General features: G+C 39.5%; 1 protein-coding gene across 3 annotated transcripts in view; it reads left to right on the forward strand.

Annotated features, from left to right (window-relative positions):
• Positions 1-15,910: 15,910 nt before the first annotated feature.
• MICU2 (mitochondrial calcium uptake 2) overlaps positions 15,911-24,507 on the forward strand; it is a 254,652-nt gene continuing 246,055 nt past the window's right edge. For all 3 annotated transcript variants that reach the window (XM_064275343.1, XM_064275344.1, XM_010593949.3), the window contains exon 1: positions 15,911-16,132. In XM_064275343.1, coding sequence (XP_064131413.1) covers positions 15,926-16,132 — 207 coding nt within the window. In that variant the 5' untranslated portion in view covers positions 15,911-15,925. The remainder of the gene's footprint in view (positions 16,133-24,507) is intronic.

Genomic DNA, 24,507 nt, shown 5'->3' on the forward strand with positions numbered 1-24,507 from the left:
CTAATTCCTTTCTTGGCTCTGGAGTAGCACTGCCCAACAGAACTTTCTGCAGTGACGGAAATGTTCTGTATCTGCAGAGTCCAATATCATAGGTATTAGCCACATGCAGCTACTGAGCATTTAACATGCAGCTGGTGCGACTACAGGACTGAATTTTAATATTTTATTAATTTTAGTTAGTATATATTTGAATAGTCACATGGCACTAAAACCCACTGCTGTCGAGTTGATTTTGACTCATAGCGACCCTATAGGACAGAGCAGAACTGCCCCATCAAGTTTCCAAGGAGCGCCTGGCGGATTCAAACTGCCAACCTCTTGGTTAGCAGCCGTAGCACACGGGGCTAGTAGTTACTATATTACACAGCACAGCTCCATTTAAGGAAAACCCAGTCTTTTTATTGCTTCCATTTCCTTCTGCTTCCTTACCTTCAAACCCCAGTCTAACAGGGAGCAACCCACAAATCATCCATCTACACTCTATCCATTCACCTTGAAATTTGCAGGATCTCCCCAGGCATTGAATAGATTGCCTGGCCCCTACTCTGACTATTGAGTCTCTTGGTGGTGCAAACCCAGAGGTATCTTGGAAGAAAATCTACTTGTGAAAAACCAGCCATTGAAAACTCTATGGAGCATAGTTCTACTCTGATGTGAGTAGGAGCTGACTGCACCGTAACTGTGTTTTTTGTTTTTCACTCTTGTCTATGAAGTAGCAAGGAGACCTGGTGGTGCAGTGGTTTTGAGTTCAGCTGCTAACCAAAAGATCAGCAGTTTGAATCCACCAGCCACTCCTTGGAAACCTTTTGGGGCAGTTCTACTCTGTCTTATAGGGTCACTATGAGTCAGAATAGACTCAACAGCAATGGGTATGAAGTAGCAAATATTTAGGGAGTCAGTGGAGATACAAAGTAAGCCACCATCCAGCCATTCAGCGCATCCATTACTGAAAGGAATTTTATCACAAGAATAAATTACCCAGCTCCCTCTGGAATTTTCATCTGGTATTTTCAGTGACCTGTGGTGACGTCAGTCAGTGGGCATTTCTAAACAGCTACTAGGTACAGAGTGGTTTTCTAGACACTCTGTCAAAAGTGAAAAAAATACTGACCTAGGAGGGGTTCTCATGTAATTGAGAAAAATGTCCTTCATAAGGAAATCAAATACATATAAAAATCAGATATTCAAGTTATATTTATTTGTTGTCTTATTTACTTTTTCTTATTTACTTCACTGTAATCTTCTTAAGGCAGAAAGCATGGCTTTCCTAGTGCACCTATGGTCTTCAATTGTCAGTCTAAACCCTTTCTATTCAAAGTGCTTCTCAGACCAGCAGCATAAGAATTGTAGTAAGTGCAAGCTCCACCCCATTGTTACAGAATCAGAGCTTGCATTTTAACAAGACCCCCAGGCCATTTGTTTGCACGTCGTAGTATTGGAAAGCACTGTCTAAACTATTCAGAATTCGTCACACTGCTTTCAGTAACTATTTGTGCTGTGGCGGCTCTGTGCTGTGATACTGGAAGCTATGCCACCAGGATTTCAAGTATCAACAGGGTCAACCACGATGGACAGTTTTCAGCGAGCTTCCAGACTACGATAGACTAGGAAAAAAGGCTTGGAGATCTAAAAATTAGCCAGCAAAAATTCTATGGATCGCAATAGAATATTGTCCAATATAGTGCTGGAAAATGCAAACATACCAATGACCATCATGAGGATGGTGCAAGACCAGGCAACGTTTTGTTCTTTTATACGTGGGGTCACCATGAGTCAGAGCAGACTAACAAGTAACAACAAAGGTAGATTGGGTATTCAGCTGGTATTACATTTAATGGGGTATTTTAATTATTTGTTTTTTAAAAAAGCTGATCAATTAACTAATTGTAATTTAATTTTGAAAAGAGTGCTAAATTGAGACTAGGAAACTTCAATTTCTGTTTCTGGCTCTGTCAGTAAAGAGCTATATAACTTTGGGCAAGGCATTAGTTTTGTTTGATTTCCGTTATTTTGTTTTTTAATGATTATTCATCTAATATATAAAACAAGGGTTTTCTACTAGTTGCTCCCACACTGGGGTCCACAGTCCTTTAGAATGTCACAAAATTGTAATGATAAAACCTGAAAATTTTTTTTTAATTTCAAAAAAACCTAACTTGAAATCATACATTTAACCATGATATACAGTTACTCTGAAATTTGGTCGTTAGCTACTATATCTTCATTGACTTCCAGATTAAGGAAATTGGAATTTAAGCTATTCTAGACATATGAGAAATTCTCTCCCTGTTTTAAAGACTTCCGGAATTCATATGGAACTGATATTTCACAGTCTTCGTTGTAAATGAACCTAAATCCTTCCACCTTTATTAAGCTGTAGTTTGAGCCTGATTCCTCATGGGCAGTGGAGATTAGGAACAGCCAGTCCCTCTCTTCTGAAAAGAGCCTTTCATATCTACCTTACCATAGGCAGTTAGCTTGTGGCAAGACCCTCTGGGAATGGGTGTGGGCTCTTTGCAGGGGGGTGTAATGGAAAGAGGAAGGAGAATGTGACAAAACCGGAGGTCCTCCACTTCATGTTGCTACAGACGAGCAAAAGGCCTTTCAGTTCAAAGGAAGGAGAAGATGACAGGCCCAGTCTCTCCTTGGCCCGGGCATGTGTCCAATGCATTTCTTTTGTGGGCTTCATTATTAATGTGAAGACCTTTTTTCTCTGTTCTGCTTCACTGACTTCCTACTCTGTAAAATCGAAACCAGATCTGTCCCCAGTAGGGACACCTGAAAATTTCCAGTTCCTCAATGTTCTAGGGACTCAGTAAAGGCTGTTAGATGCCACAGGCATTCAGAGAAAACGTGATTTTCCTTTAAAGGTGTGCTTTTTTTTTCCACATCCCCAACTTAAACCAAACGTTCTTTCAAGTGAATAAAAGCTTTACCTGACAAGACAGGAAATTTGGCTGTAAGTAAAAGGGGAAAAACAATTTACACAAGAAAATGTGATATTCAGCTAAAGCATAAATAAGAAAAGCTACGAAAGGTGCGTAGCAAGATATAATTTGTGTTCTTGTTTTTTATTTAGTGAACAAGCTGTTGGAAGAAAAATGGTTCTAACTAGTAACTTACTATATTCTAATACCCTTTTTAATGTTTCAAATAGTGACTCCAGTGGAGCCTGTAAAAATAGCTTCAAATTCCAATGGCAAGTGGAGCACGAAAATTTGGTTTCATTTTCAGAACTGCTCTGTCGAGAAATACACCCTGAAGAGCGATTCTCGTTTTACTCTGTCACAGTCACAACAGCTGCAAGACAAATTATAAAAGGTATTTAACTCAATCTGAAATTTAGAATTTTGATCTCTGAGGAAAGAATTTTGAAGAGTCTCACACATGCTAGAAAAAGGATTTAGAACTTTGATAAGGCTTCAGGAAGAGACAGGCACTGTGAAATTTTAACAAAGGGCTACCTTCTTTTTTTTTTTTTTCCAAGAATGCTTCAGATCTATACTATACAATTTAATACTCTGCCTTGTATTGTATAAAAAATATATATATGGATTACTTTATCCCTAAATTTTATACCCTCTGGACATACCGTATTATCATATGTAAAAAAATACTACCTATGAACATTTATCTGTTCACAAATAAGCAAATGTTACACACACACACACAGCCATATCTATTCATGTTTTCTGACTGTTCACCCATAATAAACATGCTTTCAAACACAGCATATCTTTCTGAAGCTGCAAACCTGTAACTGAGGAGTTGCTGGTTAATAAGGGCACAGAGCCATGGTGACTTTTCAAAGCTTCTCCCAGAGGGCCATCTCAGATCTCTCGGGAAGTACGGAACGGTCTGCAGCACCTCCTGTCTGCCCTAGTGGGCCTCTAAGTGTAGCATAGCTGCCTTCCATTAAAAAAAAAAAAATTAGATAGTGCTAATTCCATAGCCTTATCTGCACTTAGACTGACATGTAATTCATCATAGCCATCATCTTTTTTAAAATGTCACAATACAGTTTTGCTGTATCTGTAGCTCTGCAGCCGTGATCATTTTGATATCAGCACTAGAGAAAAATCCGTTAAAAATATATAATTCTGATATTAACTTTTAAAATTCATACATGTTATCTCACTACTTTTTTGCTTTATTAAAAGATTTTTAAAAATTGGTTAAAATTTTGTAAACACTGTATTCTGCCCAAATAATAACTTAGGTTATTATGCTTTCAATATATCTATATTTGAGAGAGAAGTGAACTGTTTCTTATAAAAACATTACAATATACACTGAGATACTTTAAAATGAAATATAGAAAAGCTTACATGTAACAAAAGATGTGTATATCATATAGATACACCTATAGATTTGTTTTTAATTTCTGATTGTTTAGAATTATAATGTCCCTTTTCCTATGTTCTCCAATATTTTTAAGCTATGTTCCACTGGTCTCATCTAATTTCATCTCAAATTTCTTAACATTTTATATCAACACATATATTAACATCTTTATTGGTCAATCAACCGAGAAATATTTATTAAATGTTGTTGGGAGAGCTACCAAAACTCGAGAAGACATGGCACAAATTCTCAAGAAGTTTATATTCTAACTGAAAAATATGACAAATAAGATAGCACTAAAAGTCTACATATTTTTTAACTTATTATTTATATCTATACCTGCTTTTTTGCCAAAAAATATTTGAGGCACTTAAAGAAACATGAAGAAGAGATTTTATTTTATTTTTTAATAAGAAAGTGTGGTGACAGGAAAATAATGGTAGGACATGAGAATACTGTATATTATGAAGGATTGTTCGGTTGCTAGGCATGAGTCATGAAGATGACATTGAGGGAAAGATCACTGACAAGATGCAGACTCCCCAGAAGATAAGAGCCGGCCAGGGGCACAAGTGAAGAACCTCTTATTATTACTGGAACTAAATCTCGCCTACGTAGTCTCATCAGAGGTATCAATAGTCTTTTAATAATATAATGGCCAGTTTCATTTTGGTGTACAACATTCTTCAGAGTAATGGAGATAAAAGATAAATAATTGAGACCTACATTGAAGAATTTGGAGTCCCTGGGTGGTGCAAACGGTTAGTGCACTTGGCTCTTAACCAAAAAGTTGGAGCTTTGAGTCCACCTAGAGGCAGGCACCTGAGAAGAAAGGCCTGGCGATCTGCTTCTCAAAAATCAGCCATTAAAAACCCTAACAAGCACAGTTCTACTCTGACACACATGTGAGCCGGAGTCGACTCAATGGCAACTGATTACTGGTTAACACTGAAGAATTTAGATAGAGGATATTCATAAGTAACCTGTGTATTTGTCTGGTTAATGAATGCCAACCACTGAAACAACCAACCACAAAAGCTAACTAGCTTAACACAATAAAAGTCAAGTTAAACGTAGATTGTGTGTTTCTCTTTGGCATACGGCCTCCGAGTGGTGCTTTCTACTCTTTAGTTACTGTATGCCCCAGACAAGGAAGATAGCATGGAATGTGATGGACTTATTATAAAGTTGTCTCTACCACAACTGAGACTGCTGGGCTGAGGAGATCAGATTTGATCCAAAATACACCAGGCCTATGATTGACAAAAGGGAGGGTACACACCACAGGGTATGTACAAGATGATATGGGAATAAAATATTAAACCTTCTATGAAGTGTTGTATTTCAGTCCAACAGAAGAAAAACATATGTAATCCACATGTAAGACGGCCTCCTGTTATGATACACAAAGTATCCTGACAGAAAGAGGAAGACCTCCCCATAGTGGGAGAGGTGCTAGAGAGGACCTCACTTGATCGTGTACTTTTGGTACTTTGTCAGGAACTGTGGTTCATGTGTGTCCAGTTGGTGGATCTACTGGTTTTATTGTCCAATTTTAATGAAAGTAACCCTGACATTAACGGATAAATGGCTTTAAAAGATTTCTACAAAGCACTCCAGATAGAAGCTAATACTAAAATACAAGCACTAATAAACAAAATAGCAGGACTCACGTGTCTACTCTCCAGCTTTATTATGAGGTAAAAACAACTAGGCTTAGTTCCAAAAATCATCCAGTGAAAACCCTATGGATCACAACTACCCAGTTCACAACTGCTCATAAACATGGTGCAGGACCGGGCAGCATTTTGTTCCATTGTACATGGGGTCACCATGAGTTGGGGAACTACTGGATAGCAATTGACAACAAAAACAACAATTAGATAAAGTTATTTGAAAAAAAAAGGAAAGAAAACTATTGAGATTATTTGAAAAATGGATGTATAACCACTACCATTATTGATGAATCTAATCCTATATGTATATTATGCCTTGAGATTAAAAAAAAAAACAAACCCATGCCATCAAGTCAATTCCGACCCATAGTGACCCTATAGGATAGAGTAGAGCTGCCCCATAGAGTTTCCAAGGAGCACCTGGTGGATTCGAACTGCCAACCTTTTGGTTAGCAGCTATAGCTCTTAACCACTACTCCAGGGTTTGCCTTGAGATAGTAGCTATTAATGGTATGAAGCCATGGTAAGAATTTAAAACTAAGTATCCAGAGCATGAAAACAAGCCTCTGCAAATGTCTTCTACAATATTCAATGCAGTACTTGACAAAACTTTAGTAAACTTAAAGGTAAATGTTAACAAGCTCCTTTTGAGATTTGTTACTTGATCACAAAGACAAAGCCACAACTATTCAGAAAACATTTGTTTTTCCTGCCACAGTAGAAATGACTAAAATGGTATTCAGTCATTCATTCAAGAAGTAATTATAGAGTGCCAACTATGTGCTAGGTGTTTGTCATGGATTGAACTGTGTCCCCCAAGAACATCTGTCAACTTAGCTGGGCCACGATTCTCAGTATTGTGTGACTGTCCACCATTTTATGCGGTTTTCCTATACGCTGTAAATCCTATCACTATGATGTAGTAAGATGGATTAGCAGCAGTTATATTGATGAGCTCTACAAGCTTAGATAGTGTCTTAAGCCAATCTCTTTCGAGATATAAAAGAGAGAAGTGAGCAGAGAGACGGGGGACTTCATACCACGAAGAAAGCACCACCAAGAACAGAGCGTATCCTTTGGACCTGAGGTTCCTGTGCTGAGATGCTCCCAGACAAAGGCAAGACTGATGACAAGGACCTTCCTCCAGAGCCAAGAGAGAGAGAAAGCCTTTCCCTGGTACCGGTGCCCTGAATTTGGACTTTTAGCCTACTACTGGACTGCAGGAGAATAAAACTCTCTTTGTTAAAGCCATCTGCTTGTGGCATTTCTGTTATAGCAGCACTAGATGAGTAAGACAGTGTTGTTCTTGACAAGGGACATAGAGGTGTACCAAATGCAAAATTCACTGCCCTAGAGAAGCTGACCTTCTAGTGTTGTGGTTCTCAGCTGGGGGCGATATTGTCCCTAGGGAATATTTGGCAATGTCTGGAGACATTTTTGGTTTCCACAGCTGGTGAGGGGAGGGGAATGTTGTATTGGCATCTAGTGGGTAGAGGCCAGGGATGCTGCCAAATATCCTACAGTGCACAGGCCAGCCCCTCAGCAACAGTGCTGAGACCTAGACACCCTCACTCTTGACTACAGAATGTCTCTGGGCTCAGTTTCCACACTTGGTTTCCTGGTGCTCCTCAATTGTCTTGCCCTCCTGGTCCTGGAATATGACTCCTACTCAGACCCTTCACCTAGTCTACCCAGCCCCCCCAGCCCTGCCAGCCACCAAGCAGCAGGGTTCCCAAGAGATAAAGGAGACCTCCAAAATGTAACTACAAATCGACCATGTGAGCCTGATATCCGAGTTCAGAGGGCCTAGGTGGAAACAGGCCAGGCCTACTACCTCTCTCCACAGCTGACCCCTAGAAGCCTGACCTCCCATCACCCTTTCCCCCAGGCAGCCCAGAAATAGCCCTATCACTGCACCTGGAGGTCCATCATTTTATTCTCTCTAGTTTTGTACATATTTAAAATTTTTCATAATTAAAAGCTTAAAAATATACAAGTACCATAATTTTATTACTGCAGCTAATAACACTCTCACTGTATTCACTGGGATCAACATAGTTTTGTGAGGTACCTTTATGAGTTATAACAGACATTAAAATATAATGTCTAAATTAATAACAACGAAAAAAAACAAAACCCACCGCTATCATGCTGATTCCAACTCATAGTGGCCCTATAGGACGGAGTAGAACTGCTCCATGGGGTTTCCAAGGAGCGCATGGTGGATTCAAACTGCTGAGCTTCTGATTAGCAGCCAAACTCTTAACCACTACACCCCCAGGGTTTTCTCTAAATTAACAGAATAGAGTTTTTAATCTCTATCTCGTAAAACTTAAACCAAGGTTTTCAAAATTAATACAGCCAATTTTATTACATTGATCTCACTAAAATATTAACCTTTTTAGAAAGAGCAAAACATTTATTGTCTTTAATAATAAAATCATAGTTTTATTTTATAAATATCATTTCATTGCCTCACCTTTTACATTGTTATTATGTGTCTTTTAATGTTTGGTTGTAAATGAGTAGATTTAAGAAATAAATGAAGGTATGTAAATGGGGGTTACATGCTTAAAGATGTTTTACACATGGGAGGGCACGATCAAATGTGTAGAGACCTCTGTGCTTGATTAGCCACCATGAGCTGGAACTGCATCTTACTTGTCTTTGGATCACTAAGGCATGGTACTATGCCTGACACATATTCCACACTCAGTACAAGTTTGTTGAATTTCTTTAAAAAGAGGCATTTTAGAGAGGCCTAGAATCAGAATTTTAGAACTGGAAAAATAAACCAAAACCAAACTCCTCATTTTCTGACAAGGATACAGAGGCTTAGAAAAGTTAAGTCTCACAGCTAATGGATGTATGGTGAAAGAAATGTTTTAGGAAGATTGATCTGACACAGATATATGGGATGCTTTGGAGAAGAAAAGGGCCAGAAGCAAAGGCACATGTTAAGAGATTATGGCAATAATCAAAGCGTGAGGTAATGAGAGCTTAAACTGGGATGATGGGGGTGCAATGAAAAGCAGAGGAGGATCTGAAAGATGTTGAAAATGCAGTTCCTGGCAGTGCTATTTTTCTGTTTTACTGACAGTGCTATTTCACTGTCAGTAAGAATTAATCTTGACTTATTTCTACAATGCTGGTATCAATCATGATACCCAGATATTTTTACTCATGGCCCCAAACTACATAAAACACATGATTAGCAATTTTTTTTGACTCATCTAGAGTCTCTGAAAGTAATTCATACCCTTTTACCTTTATAGTTCGCCCTGTCTATGCCATGCAAGGATCCTTTATAATGTCCACTTATATGCCATTTAACTCCATTACTATAGGACTGAGTACAAACTCTTTAACTTGTATTTTGAGATCCCCCAGGTTTTTACTCTTAAAAAAAAAAGGTTGCCATCAAGTGGACTCCAACTCACGGAGACCCCATGTGTGTCAATGTAGAACTGTGTTAAAATGGCTGGTTTTTTTTTTCAGAAGTAGATCAGCAGCCCTTTCTTCCAAGGCACCTCTAGGTGGACTTCAAACCTCCAACCTTTCGGTTAACAGTTGAGCGTGTTAACTATTTGCACAACCCAGGAACTTCATAACTTCTATCTTAACACATATTGTTCTGTAACATAATGGTAAACAATCTTTTAGAATGAGAATAGCAATTTTTTTGTTTCTTTACAATACACACTAAGATCAAAGATGCATTTGAGTTAATAACCTCTTCTTTTAAAATGGAAATACAACAAAGTGAATGTCTTCAGTAAGAAAAGCAAGCTGATCTCTTTTGTTCAAGTCCAGCAACCCAGAGGGAATCAAAATTTTGGTTGTCAGCAGGGAGATAATTTAGAGAAGCAAATGATGTTATACACTGAATTGTACCCCACCAAAATATGTGTTGAGATCCCAACCCCTTTACTGGTGGTAAAGATGATCCTGTTTATAAGTAGGATTTTCTCTTGTTACATTAATGAGGTCCTACTAGGGTTCTAAACCCAATCATTTCTGAGTTATAAAAAGAGCAAAATAGACACAGGGACTCACACTGGGGAAAGACAAATATAAAAGAACTCCAAGGAACCCTTGGGTCTACTGGCAAGGAAGGACCCTTCCTTAAAACTAACACCCTGATTTGAACTTCTAGCCTCCAAAACTGTGTGACAATCAATTTCTGTTCTCTAAAACCACCTACTTTTGGTATACTTTGTTATGGAAGCACTAGGTAACTAAAACACATGAGCTAATGGGGTAGAAAGGCCAGGATAAAGTCCAAAGAGGCAGGAGACAATTATTGGGTAGAGTGTCTGAGATCAGCCACAAAGTGGGTGAAGATGCTGGGAAGGAGGCGTGTCGAAGGGCAAGAGGGCTGACACCTGCTCCATATACTGCCAAGCCACTCAAAGCTAGCCATCAACCAACCCTTCTTTTCTTGAACACACTGTAATTGTTAAAGTTGTATGTCAACTTGGCTGGGCCATGATTCTCAGTGGTTTTGCAGTTATGACATAGTCTGGCAGTCTTATAATGATGTAATCACCTCCATGATGGGATCTGCTGTCAGTAGCCAATCAGTTGAAAGGGTGTTTCCTTGGGAGTGTGGCCTGGATGGAATATAAGTAGACTCTGGCAAGGCTCCAGGACTTTTGCTCACTCTAGATCCTACAGCTGGGTCCTGTTCGTCTGACCTCTGGTTCTTGGGACTTGAGGTAGTAGCTTATACCTGCAGTCTCACCTGCCAACCTCGGGATTCATCAGTCTTTGCAGCCTGTGAGCAAGAGCCCTGCTGTCTGACCTGCCAAGCTTGGGTACACCAGCTCCTGTGGCTACAGGAATCAGAAGCCTCCAGCCTGACCTACGGATTTTGGATGTTCCGGCCTCTGCAACCTCAGATGACTGATTGTACCAGAAGCATGTTGCATGTAACAGTTGAATTGATCCCTACAACAGGCCTCCAGATGTACGCATTTCATGAATGATATGAAGAAACTAGTCATGGGTCCTCATACCGCCAAGAAAGCATGTGTCCTTTGGACCTGGTGTTCCTGCACAAAGATGCTATAACAGGCCTCCAGATGTATGCATCTCATGAAAGATATGAAGAGGCTAGTCATGGGACCTCATACCACCAAGAAAGCATGCATCCTTTGGACCCAGGGTTCCTGTGCTGAGATGCTCCTAGACCAGGGGAAGATTGATGACAAGGACCTTCCCCCAGAATTGACAGAGTGAGAAACTTTTTACCTAGAGCTGGTGCCCTGAATTCAGACTTCTAGCCTCCTTGACTGTGAGAGAATAAATCTGTTGGTTAAAACCATTCACTTGTGGTATTTCTGCTGTAGCAGCAATAGAAAACTAAGACACACACCATATATAGTCCTCCTCCACGCTCTCCACCATACTGTTCCTCCAATCTTGGAGGCCTCCCTCAGACTCCACCTATCCAAATCTTCTTCACTTTCCAAGTTGCAGATCAAGTCTCCTCTCTTCAAATGCCTTTCTGACTGCTCTAGCCCACCATGGTCTTTCCCTTCAATACATCTTGCACTGCATTTAAATTCAGGCTTAGGCTCTCCAGTGCAAGCAAATCTTGAGAACGGTTTTTCTGCCATTTCACTTTTGTCCCTCCTACAGAAAAGCAGCACAGAGAAAGTGAATTAAGAACACCACATTTTATAATTTCATACTTGGAAACTATCAGTGTTTCTATTCTGTTTTTATCCAATTACCACTTAAAACACTATAGATCTTATAGCTTTAGAAAGAGCTTCTTACTTGAGGATTGCTTTATAAACTACATGGTTGAAAACACATCCCAGCCAAGTACTTTCTGTACAGTTGGTAGAGAAGAAATGAACAAAGCTAGAGCCTAAAAAGACCAATATAGTCAATGTGCTTAACAAATGTCAGCAGCTGCAAGGGAAGTTTTCATACTTAGGATGGTTAGTTGGCTAGAGATTAATTCTTTTGTAAGAATTTGTTTCCTCACCAAAAGAAAAGTTTGAAGATATTAAAACCTAAATGAGAGTCCTAGAGGCACAGCTTTCCAAGTAGGTTCAAAGATTTTCAGCAAAATGCTAAGAGATTATTGCAATAATAGAAAATAAAATAAAGTGAGGTTTTTTTTTTCTTGGAAAATAAGTTATACCAGAGGAATATTATATTTCTGCATGTTTGATACCCTAAGAATGGAAATACATACCCTACAGTTCCAATTGTGCCATTTTTTTATTGCCTTATTCAGGTAATCATTCATTAGGTTATCTACTAGGTCCTGGAAAAATAGAGAAGAGTTAAGACATCCTTGTCCACAAGACTCACACTGTAGGATAAATACAACAATGTTTAAATATGCCAAATGCTATAATACACCTGTAATACAAATGCTATAATGCACCTGTCTTGGGCTTGAGGGTCAAGCTTGATCAATAGATGTCTGGTTTCATTAAATGGGTATTGGAACTGTGTGAATTAGGCAGCTTTCAGCAGACAAGTTAAGACTATGGTTTCTGGAGATCAAGAACAAGCTAGAAGGTAAAGACATTTAGGATGTCAAGACATATTCTACAGAACCTCTAATCACCAGTGGACAGAAATCATCAGTGGACAGAAACAACCTAGATGCCCATAATCCAGAAAAGCAGGACATATGTCAAGCATTACCAGAGTTAGTAGTGGTGAATAACAGACCAAGGGTCTATTAGTTCAGGCTAAATACAAAAGAACAGAAAAGTCTCAGAGGTTAAAACAGGTTAGTGATCTGGAATTCATGTAGCCAGGGACATTCAGTCAAGCTCATTTGTGATCAAAGGGCAGGAGGAAGCCAGATATTGAAGAAGGTAAACGCACATCTGTTAGTAGCCCACCATATGCCAGACATTTGGCTAGTCACTTCATACAGAATGTCTCATTTAATTTCCCCCAAACCATGAGAGAGTTGTTTATAGATGAGAAAACTGAGACTCACAGAGATTAAGCAACTTGTCCCAAATCACAGCGATCATCCTGGTATAGCCAGCATTCAATCCCCGTGGTCTGGCTCACGAGTCTATGCAGTGAGTCTAATCTATTTGCTTCCTGTCTGAGAAGGCACAATGAAAATGGTTTCAGCAGCTGGGGAAAAAGTGAAGAAGCTCTGACTGCAGATTAATTTAGATAAGCTGGCTAAGAGAAAGGAAGCAAGGACTAAGGGTGGATCACGACAAAATGATCCAAGGAACTTCGATTATGTGGTCAAATTAGATTTAGTGTGACTTTTTTTGGCAGAAATTCAACATGGCAGTGATTGTGTGATCAGGAGCCTTGGCACTTTTGAGTGTAGCTCTAAGTTACTGCTTGCACCACCCCCACCCCCACCCCCCAAAAAATGTGAGGATATTTCAGAGGCTGAACAAAGAGTTCATTAAGTAAGTTTACTCAGGAAAAGGGAAGACCAGGGAACAGAGGATAAGAGGCTATAAAAGAAAGCCAAGTCCTCTGCCTCAGCAAAGCCATTCTTTCTCTCCAGGACTGAGGTATTGCTCCAAGCCTGCTCTAGAGGAAGCAGCTGGGTCCCTGATGGTAGGGGCCTACAAAACCCATGGGCTAGGGGTGCTGCTGCAACCGGCTCCAGCTTTTGGTCCCAGGTGGGATAATTGTCTAACATCTAATACTCTGTTGGAACAGAATTTATAGTCAACATTCCGTAAATAGGGATCACCTGAAGTAAAGAGAGTAGCTTTGTCTGGGCGTTCATAAGAAAATGCTTCACCAAAGTGAGAAGTCTGAGATAGGATATCACTTAGTGGAAATGAAAAGGCAGTCAAGAATATGAGCATAGGCAGGAATGAACAAGACATATGGAGAAAACTGTTAAAAAAATAAAAAGTTTGCTTGGCTGCTAAAGAGAGATCAAGTAGGAAAACACACACACAAACACATCATTTTTAAATGAGGGATGTTTACTAGGGTCCAAGTAAGCTAATTGGTATTATTAAAATGACTTGTGAGGAGGGATCTGCAGCTATTGTAGATTTCTGAATAGCGTGATATAAATACTGTTTGAAGAAATTCGTAGTACAGGTAGGTTTGTGGAGTCCCAAAAATCTAGTTTTCAAGAAGACACAGATACTATGCAACAATAAAGAGCAACGATGAATCCGATGAATCTGCGAAACATCTCATAACATGGATGGATCTGTAAGGCATCATGCTAATCGAAACTAGTCGCAGAAGGACAAATATTGTATAAGACTACTATTATAAGAACTCAAGAAAACGTTTAAACACAGAAGAAAACATTCTTTGTGGTCACAAGGGTGGGGAGGGAGGGAGAGGGGTATTTACTAACTAAGACAGTAGACAAGAATTATCTTAGGTGAAGGGAAGGGCAACACACAATACAGGGGAAGTCAGGACAACTGGACTAAACCAAAAGTTGTTTCCTGAATACAACCAAACACTTTAAGGGACAGAGTAGCAGGGACGGGGGTCTGGGGACCATGGTTTCAGGGGACACCTAGGTCAATTGGCATAACAATGTTTATTAAGAAAATGTTCTGCATCCCACTTTGGTGAGTGGCGTCTGGGATCTTAAAAGCTAGCAAGCTGCCATCTAAGATGCATCAATTGGTCCCAACCCACCTGGAGCAAAGGAGAATGAAGAACACCAAAGATACAAGGAAAATATTAGCCCAAGAGAGAGAACGGGTCACATAAAGCACAGACTCCATCAGCCTGAGACCAGAAGAACTAGTTGGTGCCCAACTATCACCAATGACCGCCCCGACAAGGAACACAACAGAGTCCCTGATGGAGCAGGAGGTAAGTGGGGTGCAGAACTCAAATTCTAGTAAAAAGACCAAACTTAATGGTCTGAGACTGGAGGGACCTCAGAAGACATGGTCCCTGGACTCTCTGTTAGCCCAAAACTAAAACCATTCCTGAAACCAACTCCTCAAAGATTAAACTGGACAATAAGACATAAAATGATACTTGTGAAGAGTGTGCTTCTTAGCTCAAGTGATAACACGAGACTAAATGCGCAATTCCTCTCCAGAGGCAAGATGAGAAGGCAGAAAGGGACAGTAGCTGGTTGAATGGACACGGAGAATACGGGGTGGAAAGGAGTGTGCTGTCACATTATAGGGAGAGCAACTAGGGTCATATAACAATGTGTATATAACTTTTTGTATGAGAAACTAACTGTAAACTTTCACTTGAAGCACAATTAAAAAAAAAAGACATAATTTTTCAGTTTCACCCGTCCAACACCTTCACGGATGGGATTCTACTCTTCACATCACACCCATCAGAAAGGCAAATTACACAATTTATCACAATTTTTAATACCCTTTATTGTCCTAAGTGTCTACCTCACATCACTTGCACTTTCTTCTCGAGCACACACACTGTCCAGCAAACACTGGATTCTCCCTCAGTGTCCAGCAGGAAGACTCACTTCCCCTATGGGAAAGGTGGGGCCTTCCTACACAATTACGCATTGGAGCCCATCCAGAAGTGCCTGGAGGAAAGGCCTGGAAATCGACTTCTGAATAAACAGCCATTGAAAACCCTATGGCGCACAGTTCTATTCTGATACACATGAGGTCGCCACAAATGGTGGACACTATCTTCTCTTGGGGAGGCCTGTCTGAGTTTCGCTTTTCGACGTTTCTCCAGTTACCCCACTCCCACTCTGGCAGAAAGTATTCCCGCAGTTCAGAGTCGCCGCCTGTGGGTGAAGCCGATCCTGCTGGCGCCAATCAAAGCCACAAACCCGTACAAATTTGCCAGGCTCCGCGAGGCTGCAGTGACTCTCGCGAGAAGCGCGACAAAAGGGCGTTCTCGGGCTCGTAGGAGGTGGTGCGAGACCGGGAGGACAGGGCTGGGCGCAGCTACTCGGCATTTCCGCAAAGATGGCGGCGGCGGGCCGAGGACCTCTGCTTGCAACCTGGGGCGGACGGCTGCGGCGTGCGCTAGCTGCCAGCAGACGGGCCTTACCGGGCCCCGCGCCCTTGGCGGCGGCTGTGGCCGGAGCGGCCCTGACAGGAGCAGGAGTGGGCTGGTACAGGGGCCGAGTGACTCTCGCGGCGCCCGAGGGCAACCTCACCGTCTTAGCACAGGTAAGGGACGGACCCTTCCACCAGCCCGAGGTCAAGCTCCTCCCTCCTTAGACGCCCCTTGGGGAAGGGCTTTGGAGCTGGGCGGCCCCAGCTGTCTTCAGGAGCTAGAGTGAGGGTACAGGAGCCAATACCACTGGCAGGTGAGAAGTGCCCCTTTTTTGCCTTGGCTCTCCAGTAAAGGCCCCCTTGAGGGCGTTCGAGTCAGATGACAGGGAGATTCAGCCTCCCCTGGGAGAAGCTCGAAGAAAGGAAACAGCAAGCCTGCGACAGATTTAGTGGTGATAAGTGTGGGCACATCTTGATCTGACACTTTTGCTGATTTGTCGCTGTGCCCCAGTTCTCCGCAATAAGGTCTGCAGGGAGCCTGTCCTGTTACCCAGCCCGGGGAGCGTCGGGACGCACCTTTCTTAACCTTTATAACCAGAAGTTTTACGTCTGGTTCTTTGTATAGCATAGTGAAGGTATCTCTAAAAGATGATTTTTTTTCCCCTCAATTATGAAAATGGCAACCATAAAAACTGTTGATGATGTCTAGATTTTATCAACTGTAAGAAACATTATTACGTGATCGTAAATTTTAATGTTTCAGCGGACCATAAGTACTAAGCAAAAATCGTTTCTTCCAAAACCTCCATGTGTTGAAGATCAGGTCAGGTTCTCTGCTTTGATAGAAGTAATATTGCCATATAAAACATTTGAAAACTAAACAAAAGTACTACTTTAAAATATTTTGTGGACATTTTAGTTTTAATAAGTTTTTGTGAATTTTTTTGAAAATTAAAAGCAGTACTTTATTTTTTAATTTTATTAGATTTACATTGTGCCTTTCCAGTTAAAAGCCCAAGGAACATTCAAATACAAAAGAGAAAGGAAAACAGACCTTGTGAATTAAAATTTTTCTGGCAAATGATATTTTATACTTGTATTAAATTAAGATACCACATAGATAATACATGGAATAACTCTCCCCTGTCCTCACAGCAGTTCTCATTACAGGTGGGAGGATCTGTCTTCTAGTGTTTTATAGCATTTCCATTAATCTTGTATCAAGCAATTTGATTTGTTATTCACCATTGGTTTCTCTGCCTCCATTCCAAACGCCTTAATCCATCCTGTTCAGGACCCTTAGGTTAATCTTCTGAGATAGCTCTTTAACCACATATTGTACCTCTCTTCATCAGAAACCATTGAGGCCTCATTCTGCCTGGAATAAAACACACATTTATAAGCTTTGCCATTCAGAACTCTCTGTAGTCATGCTCTGACCTACCACTAATCAAACACACCTTCCAATGAAAGTGATTCACTCACTGTCCTCAGAACTTGACTTTAGTTACTCCACCTTAGCAATTTGTAGACTGATTTCAGTTTATCCAGCTTTCAGATATATGTCGGATTCTGTGAGGATTCCATAAGGTATAAATCCTGGCCTTAGAGAAGTCACAGTCACTTTCAAAAGTCTTACGCCCTTGCCGTTCACTGCACACTCCAACTAAGATGTCCTTTTCCTCCACTGACTGACGAAGTCATACTTACATACTCCTAGATTTGGCTGAAATATCATCTGTTCTAAATCTTTCCAGATTTGCTTTAGTCAGGTAAAGCCTTCCTTCTTTCATTCAATCATGGCACTCTTTTTTGTTGTTGCTGAGAATATATAGAGCAAAACATACACCAATTAATCCATTTCTATGTGTACAGGTAGTCCCTGACTTTATGACAGGGTTCCATTCTTGCGAACCCGTGGTAAGTCAGTTCTGATATAGGTCGAGTACCTCATTTTTTTTTAGTTTTCTTTACTTTTGCATTTTATTATTAGTATTTTTATAAGCATAACATTGAACACCTGAGAATGATAATATCAGCAAATGTATATAGTACATATTACTAACAAGAAAATGTACCAAAAAAAAAAAAAAAGATGATCCTAAGTGCGGTTCTTTGTAACTCAAATACTTCCTAAGTCGGGGACTACCTCAATAATTCAGTGACATTGATTACATTCCTCGAGTTGTGCAAACATTTTCACCCTCCTTTTCTGAGTAGTTCCTCCTGCATTAACATAAACTCGCTGTCCGCCAAGGTTCCTGTCTAACCTTTGGAGTTGCTGTTGTCACTTTGATCCCATAGAGATAGTTCTTAAAAGAGCATAATGCTCAAGGCAGACACTTTTTATTAGTTAAACTATTGTTTGGTTTAGGATTTCAGGAGATATTTTTGGCAATCAACGCTTTTGATAAATGTTATGAAAAGTATATGCTAATGTTTATGTATGTATCTTTTATTCCCACCAGATTGTTTAAACTTGAAGGAAGTCATCAAAATTATAATAAAAACTAGTTTTGGTTTCTGGCCTTAGTGTATGCCACCATGAATAGCAGATACAGAAATCCTCATTTATTAGGAAAGAATGTTAGGCAAAATGAATTTTTTAAAAAACAGTTCATTCAACAGGTGTTGTTTTTAAGAAGTTTTTTTCAAATGTGATTTTGTGTAATCAGTCTACTTTTTAAGCATTTCTATCAGCCATCTTGGTTGTGAGGCTGCATCTTATCATTGTTATTGATTTGAAAAAGCTAAATATTTCTATAAATTTACATACTTTCTACCGTTTCATGGACTAGTGCATTCCTTGCTTTGATGTATTTCCAAGTATTGGTAATTTATTTTGTATGCTACAGAGGATGAAGGGATCTGAAACAAGTGAGAAGCGAGATGAGTAAGAGGCTGTCGTCAAAGATCTTGGCTACCATGTTGTTTGAGGAAAATGTTTGGCAGAGTTCCGGGATGATTCCTGACCAAGCAATTGAAGATGTCTTTTGATTTTGAAAATCAAGTCCTAAGCTCAGAACTTTGATAGTGTAATCAAATGCAGTGCTGATACTGTCGTTATTTTTGTGTCTGCCTCAGGCTCTGGTTAAAGAAGTTTGCAGCAAGGTCCGTTGCCCGACATAAAATTCTTTTCTTCTAAACAGAGCCTTTTACTTTTCAGTGTCAGTACTTGCCAGCAGGAATACACTCGATTCTCAAAAACAATCGATTTTGTCAGTTATGTGATAAGAAGTGCCTGGTAGAAGTACACTGTTTGATTCCCATGTAGAGTTTGCTTAGAAAAAATTACCTTTAAAATCTTCAGCAAGTTATGCTCTTGGACATTGAAGAAATCCTTACAAGAATAGTTTTTGTTACACTTCTGAGTACTTTAAGATTCTGAATAATTATTTCTGGATTACGTTGTTAAAATCTCCTGAAGACCTAATTGTTACCCAGGGAGTTTTATTGCATTAGTGTCCATGTCAGTACTTCTTATTTTTGAGATGACTTTATTAGAGTTTTGTATTGTTATGAAAAAGCAAGTTTAAACCACAGGAGTTATGTCATATTACAGTGATAGGTAGATATTTATTCATTATAATCTCCTGCGCCGCTTTTCTTTACTTGCATTGTCATGTAGCAGCAACAAAATAATAGCTAACGTTTATTGAGCATTTACTTTTATGCAAGGTGCTGTTATAAGCATTTATATGTATCATTTAGTTCCTAGAACAACTCTCTGAGGTAGATACTATTCCTGTTTTATAGCTGAAGAAACAGGCATGGAGAGGTAAAGCAATGCCCAAAGTCACAAGCTATTAAGTGTTGCAGCCAAGATTTGAATCCAGATAGTCCCACCTCTGAATTACCAAGCTATGCTCTAAGAGTTTATATGTATTTTATAGGGTACAGTGGCTGTATTATTCAGTATTTGTTTTACTTTGTATTTCTTCTATTAACAAAAGCAAAAAACTCTTCGAGATACTATCACGAAGTATGCTTTCCCATTTTTCTACATAGGATGCCGAGACTGGAACACAGATTGTTCATTCATTCAAAAGTGGATATTGAGTAAAGTACTGAAATAGATATCTCTTGATGGCAACCTGTTTCATAATTCTTCCTTCTCTGGAAGTGACCCCTGGCTTGTAGAGGTGGATCCCAGTGGTTATGTCTGTACTGTATAATCCTGCCCTGTAGCCATAGCTGATTGGTCCAGGGGGTGAGTCTGTGGCCCAAATTTGGCCAAATTCCCTCGCCTAAGGATTTAAAGTTTGGACCAGAGTTATATGGAAACTAAGGAATTGTTGGAATAAAGTCCAGTTAATAGCCATGAACTTCTGCTAAGGTCCATAGGGCTGCTCTTGTTCCTTCCCTTCTTGTGCCTTGGTTCAACTGTTTGATTCTGACACATCTCAGTATCTTCCAACTAAATTTCTGCAACCTTCCCCAACCTGAGGCCCTTAAAGTAGCTAAATCCATTTCTGTTGCTTCAAACCAAAGGAATCCTAACATACAACTATCTCAGATGCTACACTGGGAATACAATGCACTCATGGTTCCTCATGAAGGTTACAGTCTAATGGTAGAGGTTGGCATTAATCAAGTAATTACTTAAATAGTTCTATAAATAACCAGTTAGTGGGAAATAATAGATCCAAGTGAGATTAGTTGTAAGACTAATTTGGTGGTGATTAAATTAGGGAGCTACTGAGCTTAGGTCCCTGCTAGGGTCTGGATTCTTCTTAAAATAGACTTATGTGAGACTAGCTAGAATGAGAAGAGGGGTTGAGTCAGGGAATTTGATGATTTTAGATTGTCTCTATTTTCCCTAAGTTTAATGATAAAATTATTTTCTCATTTACTTTTAGCCTGTTAGTGCTTTAAATTCCTGACATGACTTATGAGCTTCCAAAAACTTTATACGAGTGTACTCTATTTAGGATTCTCCTAAATGTGCCACCTAGGCAGCCTGACTTTGTCTGTTGTTTTTAGTTGCTGTCAAGAAAAAAACTGAACCCATTTACTGTAGACTAGATTGTGTAAACTAATTTTACCTTTTAAACAGTGGTGGATACATTTTTCTTTGAAAAGCAAACAAAAAAAAAATCCTATTATGAAGTCAGGGTAACACAGTATCCAATATTGCATATAACTTGAAGAGAAAAATAGTATAAAGACAAAAATAAAAAATTTAGAGATAAGTAGCGCATAAGTAAGAACAAATAGAACTCAGGGCCCAGGTGGCGCAGCAGTTAAGAGTTAGGCTGCTGACCAAAAGGTCAGCAGTTTGAATCCACCAGTCTCTCCTTGGAAATCATATGCAGGAGTTCTGTGTCCTATAGGGTTGCTATGAGTTGGAATTGATTCCATGGCAACAGGTTTAGTTTTTATTGGTTAGAAGGTAATTCTGTCAAAGAGGTTTTTCAAGATCCCAGGGAAAATCAAATGAGAAAACCTTGGGACGTCCTTGCTTTGTGTCTGTTTTGCGTAGAGAAAACAGGATTCTGCCACTAAAATTTGAAAACAATCTCAGACTTATAAACTAATCTCTTCATCTTAGAGTTCAACACACAAATTAAGTATTATAATGCTTTTAGATTTTCCAATAAAAATTATTTTCAGTGAGAAATTTATTAAATATCAATATGAAAAATTGGTCTTCTGATGCTCAGAAATTGTTGTCAGAAAACTCACATTTTAAAACTGTAGTTTATAAAGCTTTAAAATATGGTTCAATGTGTGGGACTTAACTTTGATCTCCTAAGAGGAAAGTTATTATGTATATTTGGGTAATATGTTATTTTCTGGGTAAATAAAATTACCTTCTTGTGTAATTGTGATTCTGGTTTTAGTTGTCAGATCTAATTTTACTGATTTTTCATTTAATCTTTATTGAGGATTTATAAATATGTTTTTCATCTCTCTAGATGTTTTTTGTTTGATTTTATTTAAATAAGAAAAATTTTCAGAAAAAAACACTTCAAGTGGACCCATCAATTATGAATATCAGCTGACCACATGACCAGTTACAGAAATAAGGACTGTAATTGTTAAGAGTATTTCCCCCTTGTTAAGAGTGAGTGTGTTTGAATGTGCTGAGGTATAATCTATACCGAAGGCTATAGTCTTTGATCTTCATCAGTGAGTGCTTCAAGTCCTCTTCACTTTCAGCAAGGTTGTGTCATCTGTATATCGAACATAGTTAATTAGTCTTTCACCAATGCTGATGGCATGCACTTCTTCATATAGTCCAGCTTCTCAGATTATTTGCTCAGCATACAGATTGAGTAAGTATGGTGAAATCATATAACCTTGACTCACACCTTTACTGATGTTAAACCAGTTTCCTCTTGTCTCTTCAAACGACTGCATCTCGGTCTTACAGGTTACAATTAAGTGTTTGGAAATTCCTATTCTTCGCAGTGTTACCCATAAGTTATTATGATCCATACAGTCGAATGCCTTTGCATAGTCAATAAAACACAGGTAAACATCTCTCTGGTAGTCTCTGCTTTCAGCCAAGACCCATCTGACATCAGCAGTGATACCCCTGGTTCCACGTCCTCTTCTGAATCCAGCTTGAATTTCTGGCAGTTTCCTGTCAATGTACTGCTGCAACCACTTTTGAATTATCTTCAGCAAAATTTTACTTGTGTATGATATTAATGATACTATTCGATAATTTCCACATACTGTTTGATCACCTTTCTTTGGAATGGGCACAGATATGGATCTCTTCCAGCCTATTGGCCAGATAGCTGTCTTCCACATTTCTTGGCATAGATGATTGAGTGCCTCTGGTGCTGCATCCATCTGTTGAAACATTCCAGTTGGTATTCCGTCAGTTGCTGGAGCCTTGTTTTTCACCAGTGCTTTCGGTTCAGCTTAGACTTCTTCCTTCAATATCATCAGTTTTTGATCATGTGCTACCTTCTGAAATGGTTGAATGTCAACCAGTTCTTGTTCATACAGTGACTCTGTGTATCCCTTCCATCTTTTGAAGCTTCCTGCATCATTCAGTATCATGCCCATAGAATCCTTCAGTATTGCAACTCGTGGCTTGAATTTTTCTTCAGTTTTTTTCAGCTTGAGAAATGCTGTGCATGTTCTTCCCTTTTGGTTTTCTAACTCCAGTTCTTTGGACATTTCATTATAATACTTGTCTTCTTGAGCCATCCTTTGAAATTTTCTGTTCAGTTATTTTATTTCATTATTTCTTCCTTTCAATTTAGCTACTCTGTGTTCAAGAGCAAGTTTCAGAGTCTCTGCTGCCATCCATTTTGGTCTTTTCTTTAATTCCTGTTTTTTTTTTTTTTTAATGATTTTCTGCTTTCTTCATGTGTCTTATCCCACAGCTTACCTCGTCTTCGGTCATTAGTGTTCAGTGTGTCAAATCTGTTCTTGAGATGGTGTCTAAATTCAGGTGGGATACATTCCAGGTCATATTTTGGCTCTCGTGGACACGCTCTAATTTTCTTCAGCTTCAATTTGAACTCGCAGATGAGCAACTGATGGTCTGTTCAGCAGTCAGACTTTGGTCCTGTTCTGACCGGTGGTATTGAGCTTCTTCCGTTGGTTCTTTCCACAGATGCAATAGTCTTGATTCCTGTCTATTTCATCTGGCAATGTCCACGTGTATAATCGGCATTTATGTTGTTGAAAAAAGTATTTGAAATGAAGAAGTCATTGATCTTGCAAAATTCTATTATGTAGTCTCCAGCATCCTTTCTGTCACCAAGGCCATATTTTCCAACTACCAATCCTCTTTCTTTGTTTTCAGTTTTTGCATTCCAATTACCAGTAATTATCACTGCATCTTCCCCCCACCCCCGTCTTTTATTTCTTGTATTTATGTATTTATTTTTGTTGTGCTTTAAGTGAAAGTTTACAATTCAAGTCCGTTGCTCATACAAAAACTTACACACACATTGTTCTGTGACCCTAGTTGCTCTCCCTACAATGCGACACCACACTGCTCCTCTCCACTTTGTAATTCCTGTGTCCATTCAGCTACCTCCTGTCCTCTGCTGCCTTCTCATCTCACTTCCGGATGGGAGCTGCCCATTTAGTCTCATGTATCTACTTGATCCAAGAAGCACACTCTTTACCAGTATCATTTTATGTCTTATACTCCGGTCTAATCTTTGTTTGACGAGTTGGTTTCCAGAATGGTTTTAGTTCTGGGCTAACAGTGTTGGGGGCCATGTCTTCTGAGGTCCCTCCAGCCTCATTCAGACCATTAAGTCTGGTGTTTTTATTAGAATTTGAGTTCTACACTCCACTTTTCTCCTGCTGCATCAGGGACTCTCTGTTGTATTCCCTGTCAGGGTGGTCATTGGTGGTAGCCAGGTACCATCTAGTTCCACTCACAGGCTGGTGGAGTCTGTGGTTTATGTGGCCCTTTCTGTCTCTTGGGCTCATATTTTCCTTATCTCTTTGGTGTTCTTCAGTCTCCTTTGCTTCAGGTGGGTTGGGACCAAATGATGCATCTTAGATGGCCGCTCACTAGCTTTTAAGACTCCAGATGCCGCTCACCAAAGTAGAATTGCAGAACATTT

Source organism: Loxodonta africana, chromosome 23 (assembly GCF_030014295.1).
Source record: "Loxodonta africana isolate mLoxAfr1 chromosome 23, mLoxAfr1.hap2, whole genome shotgun sequence".
Classification (NCBI taxonomy): domain Eukaryota; kingdom Metazoa; phylum Chordata; class Mammalia; order Proboscidea; family Elephantidae; genus Loxodonta; species Loxodonta africana.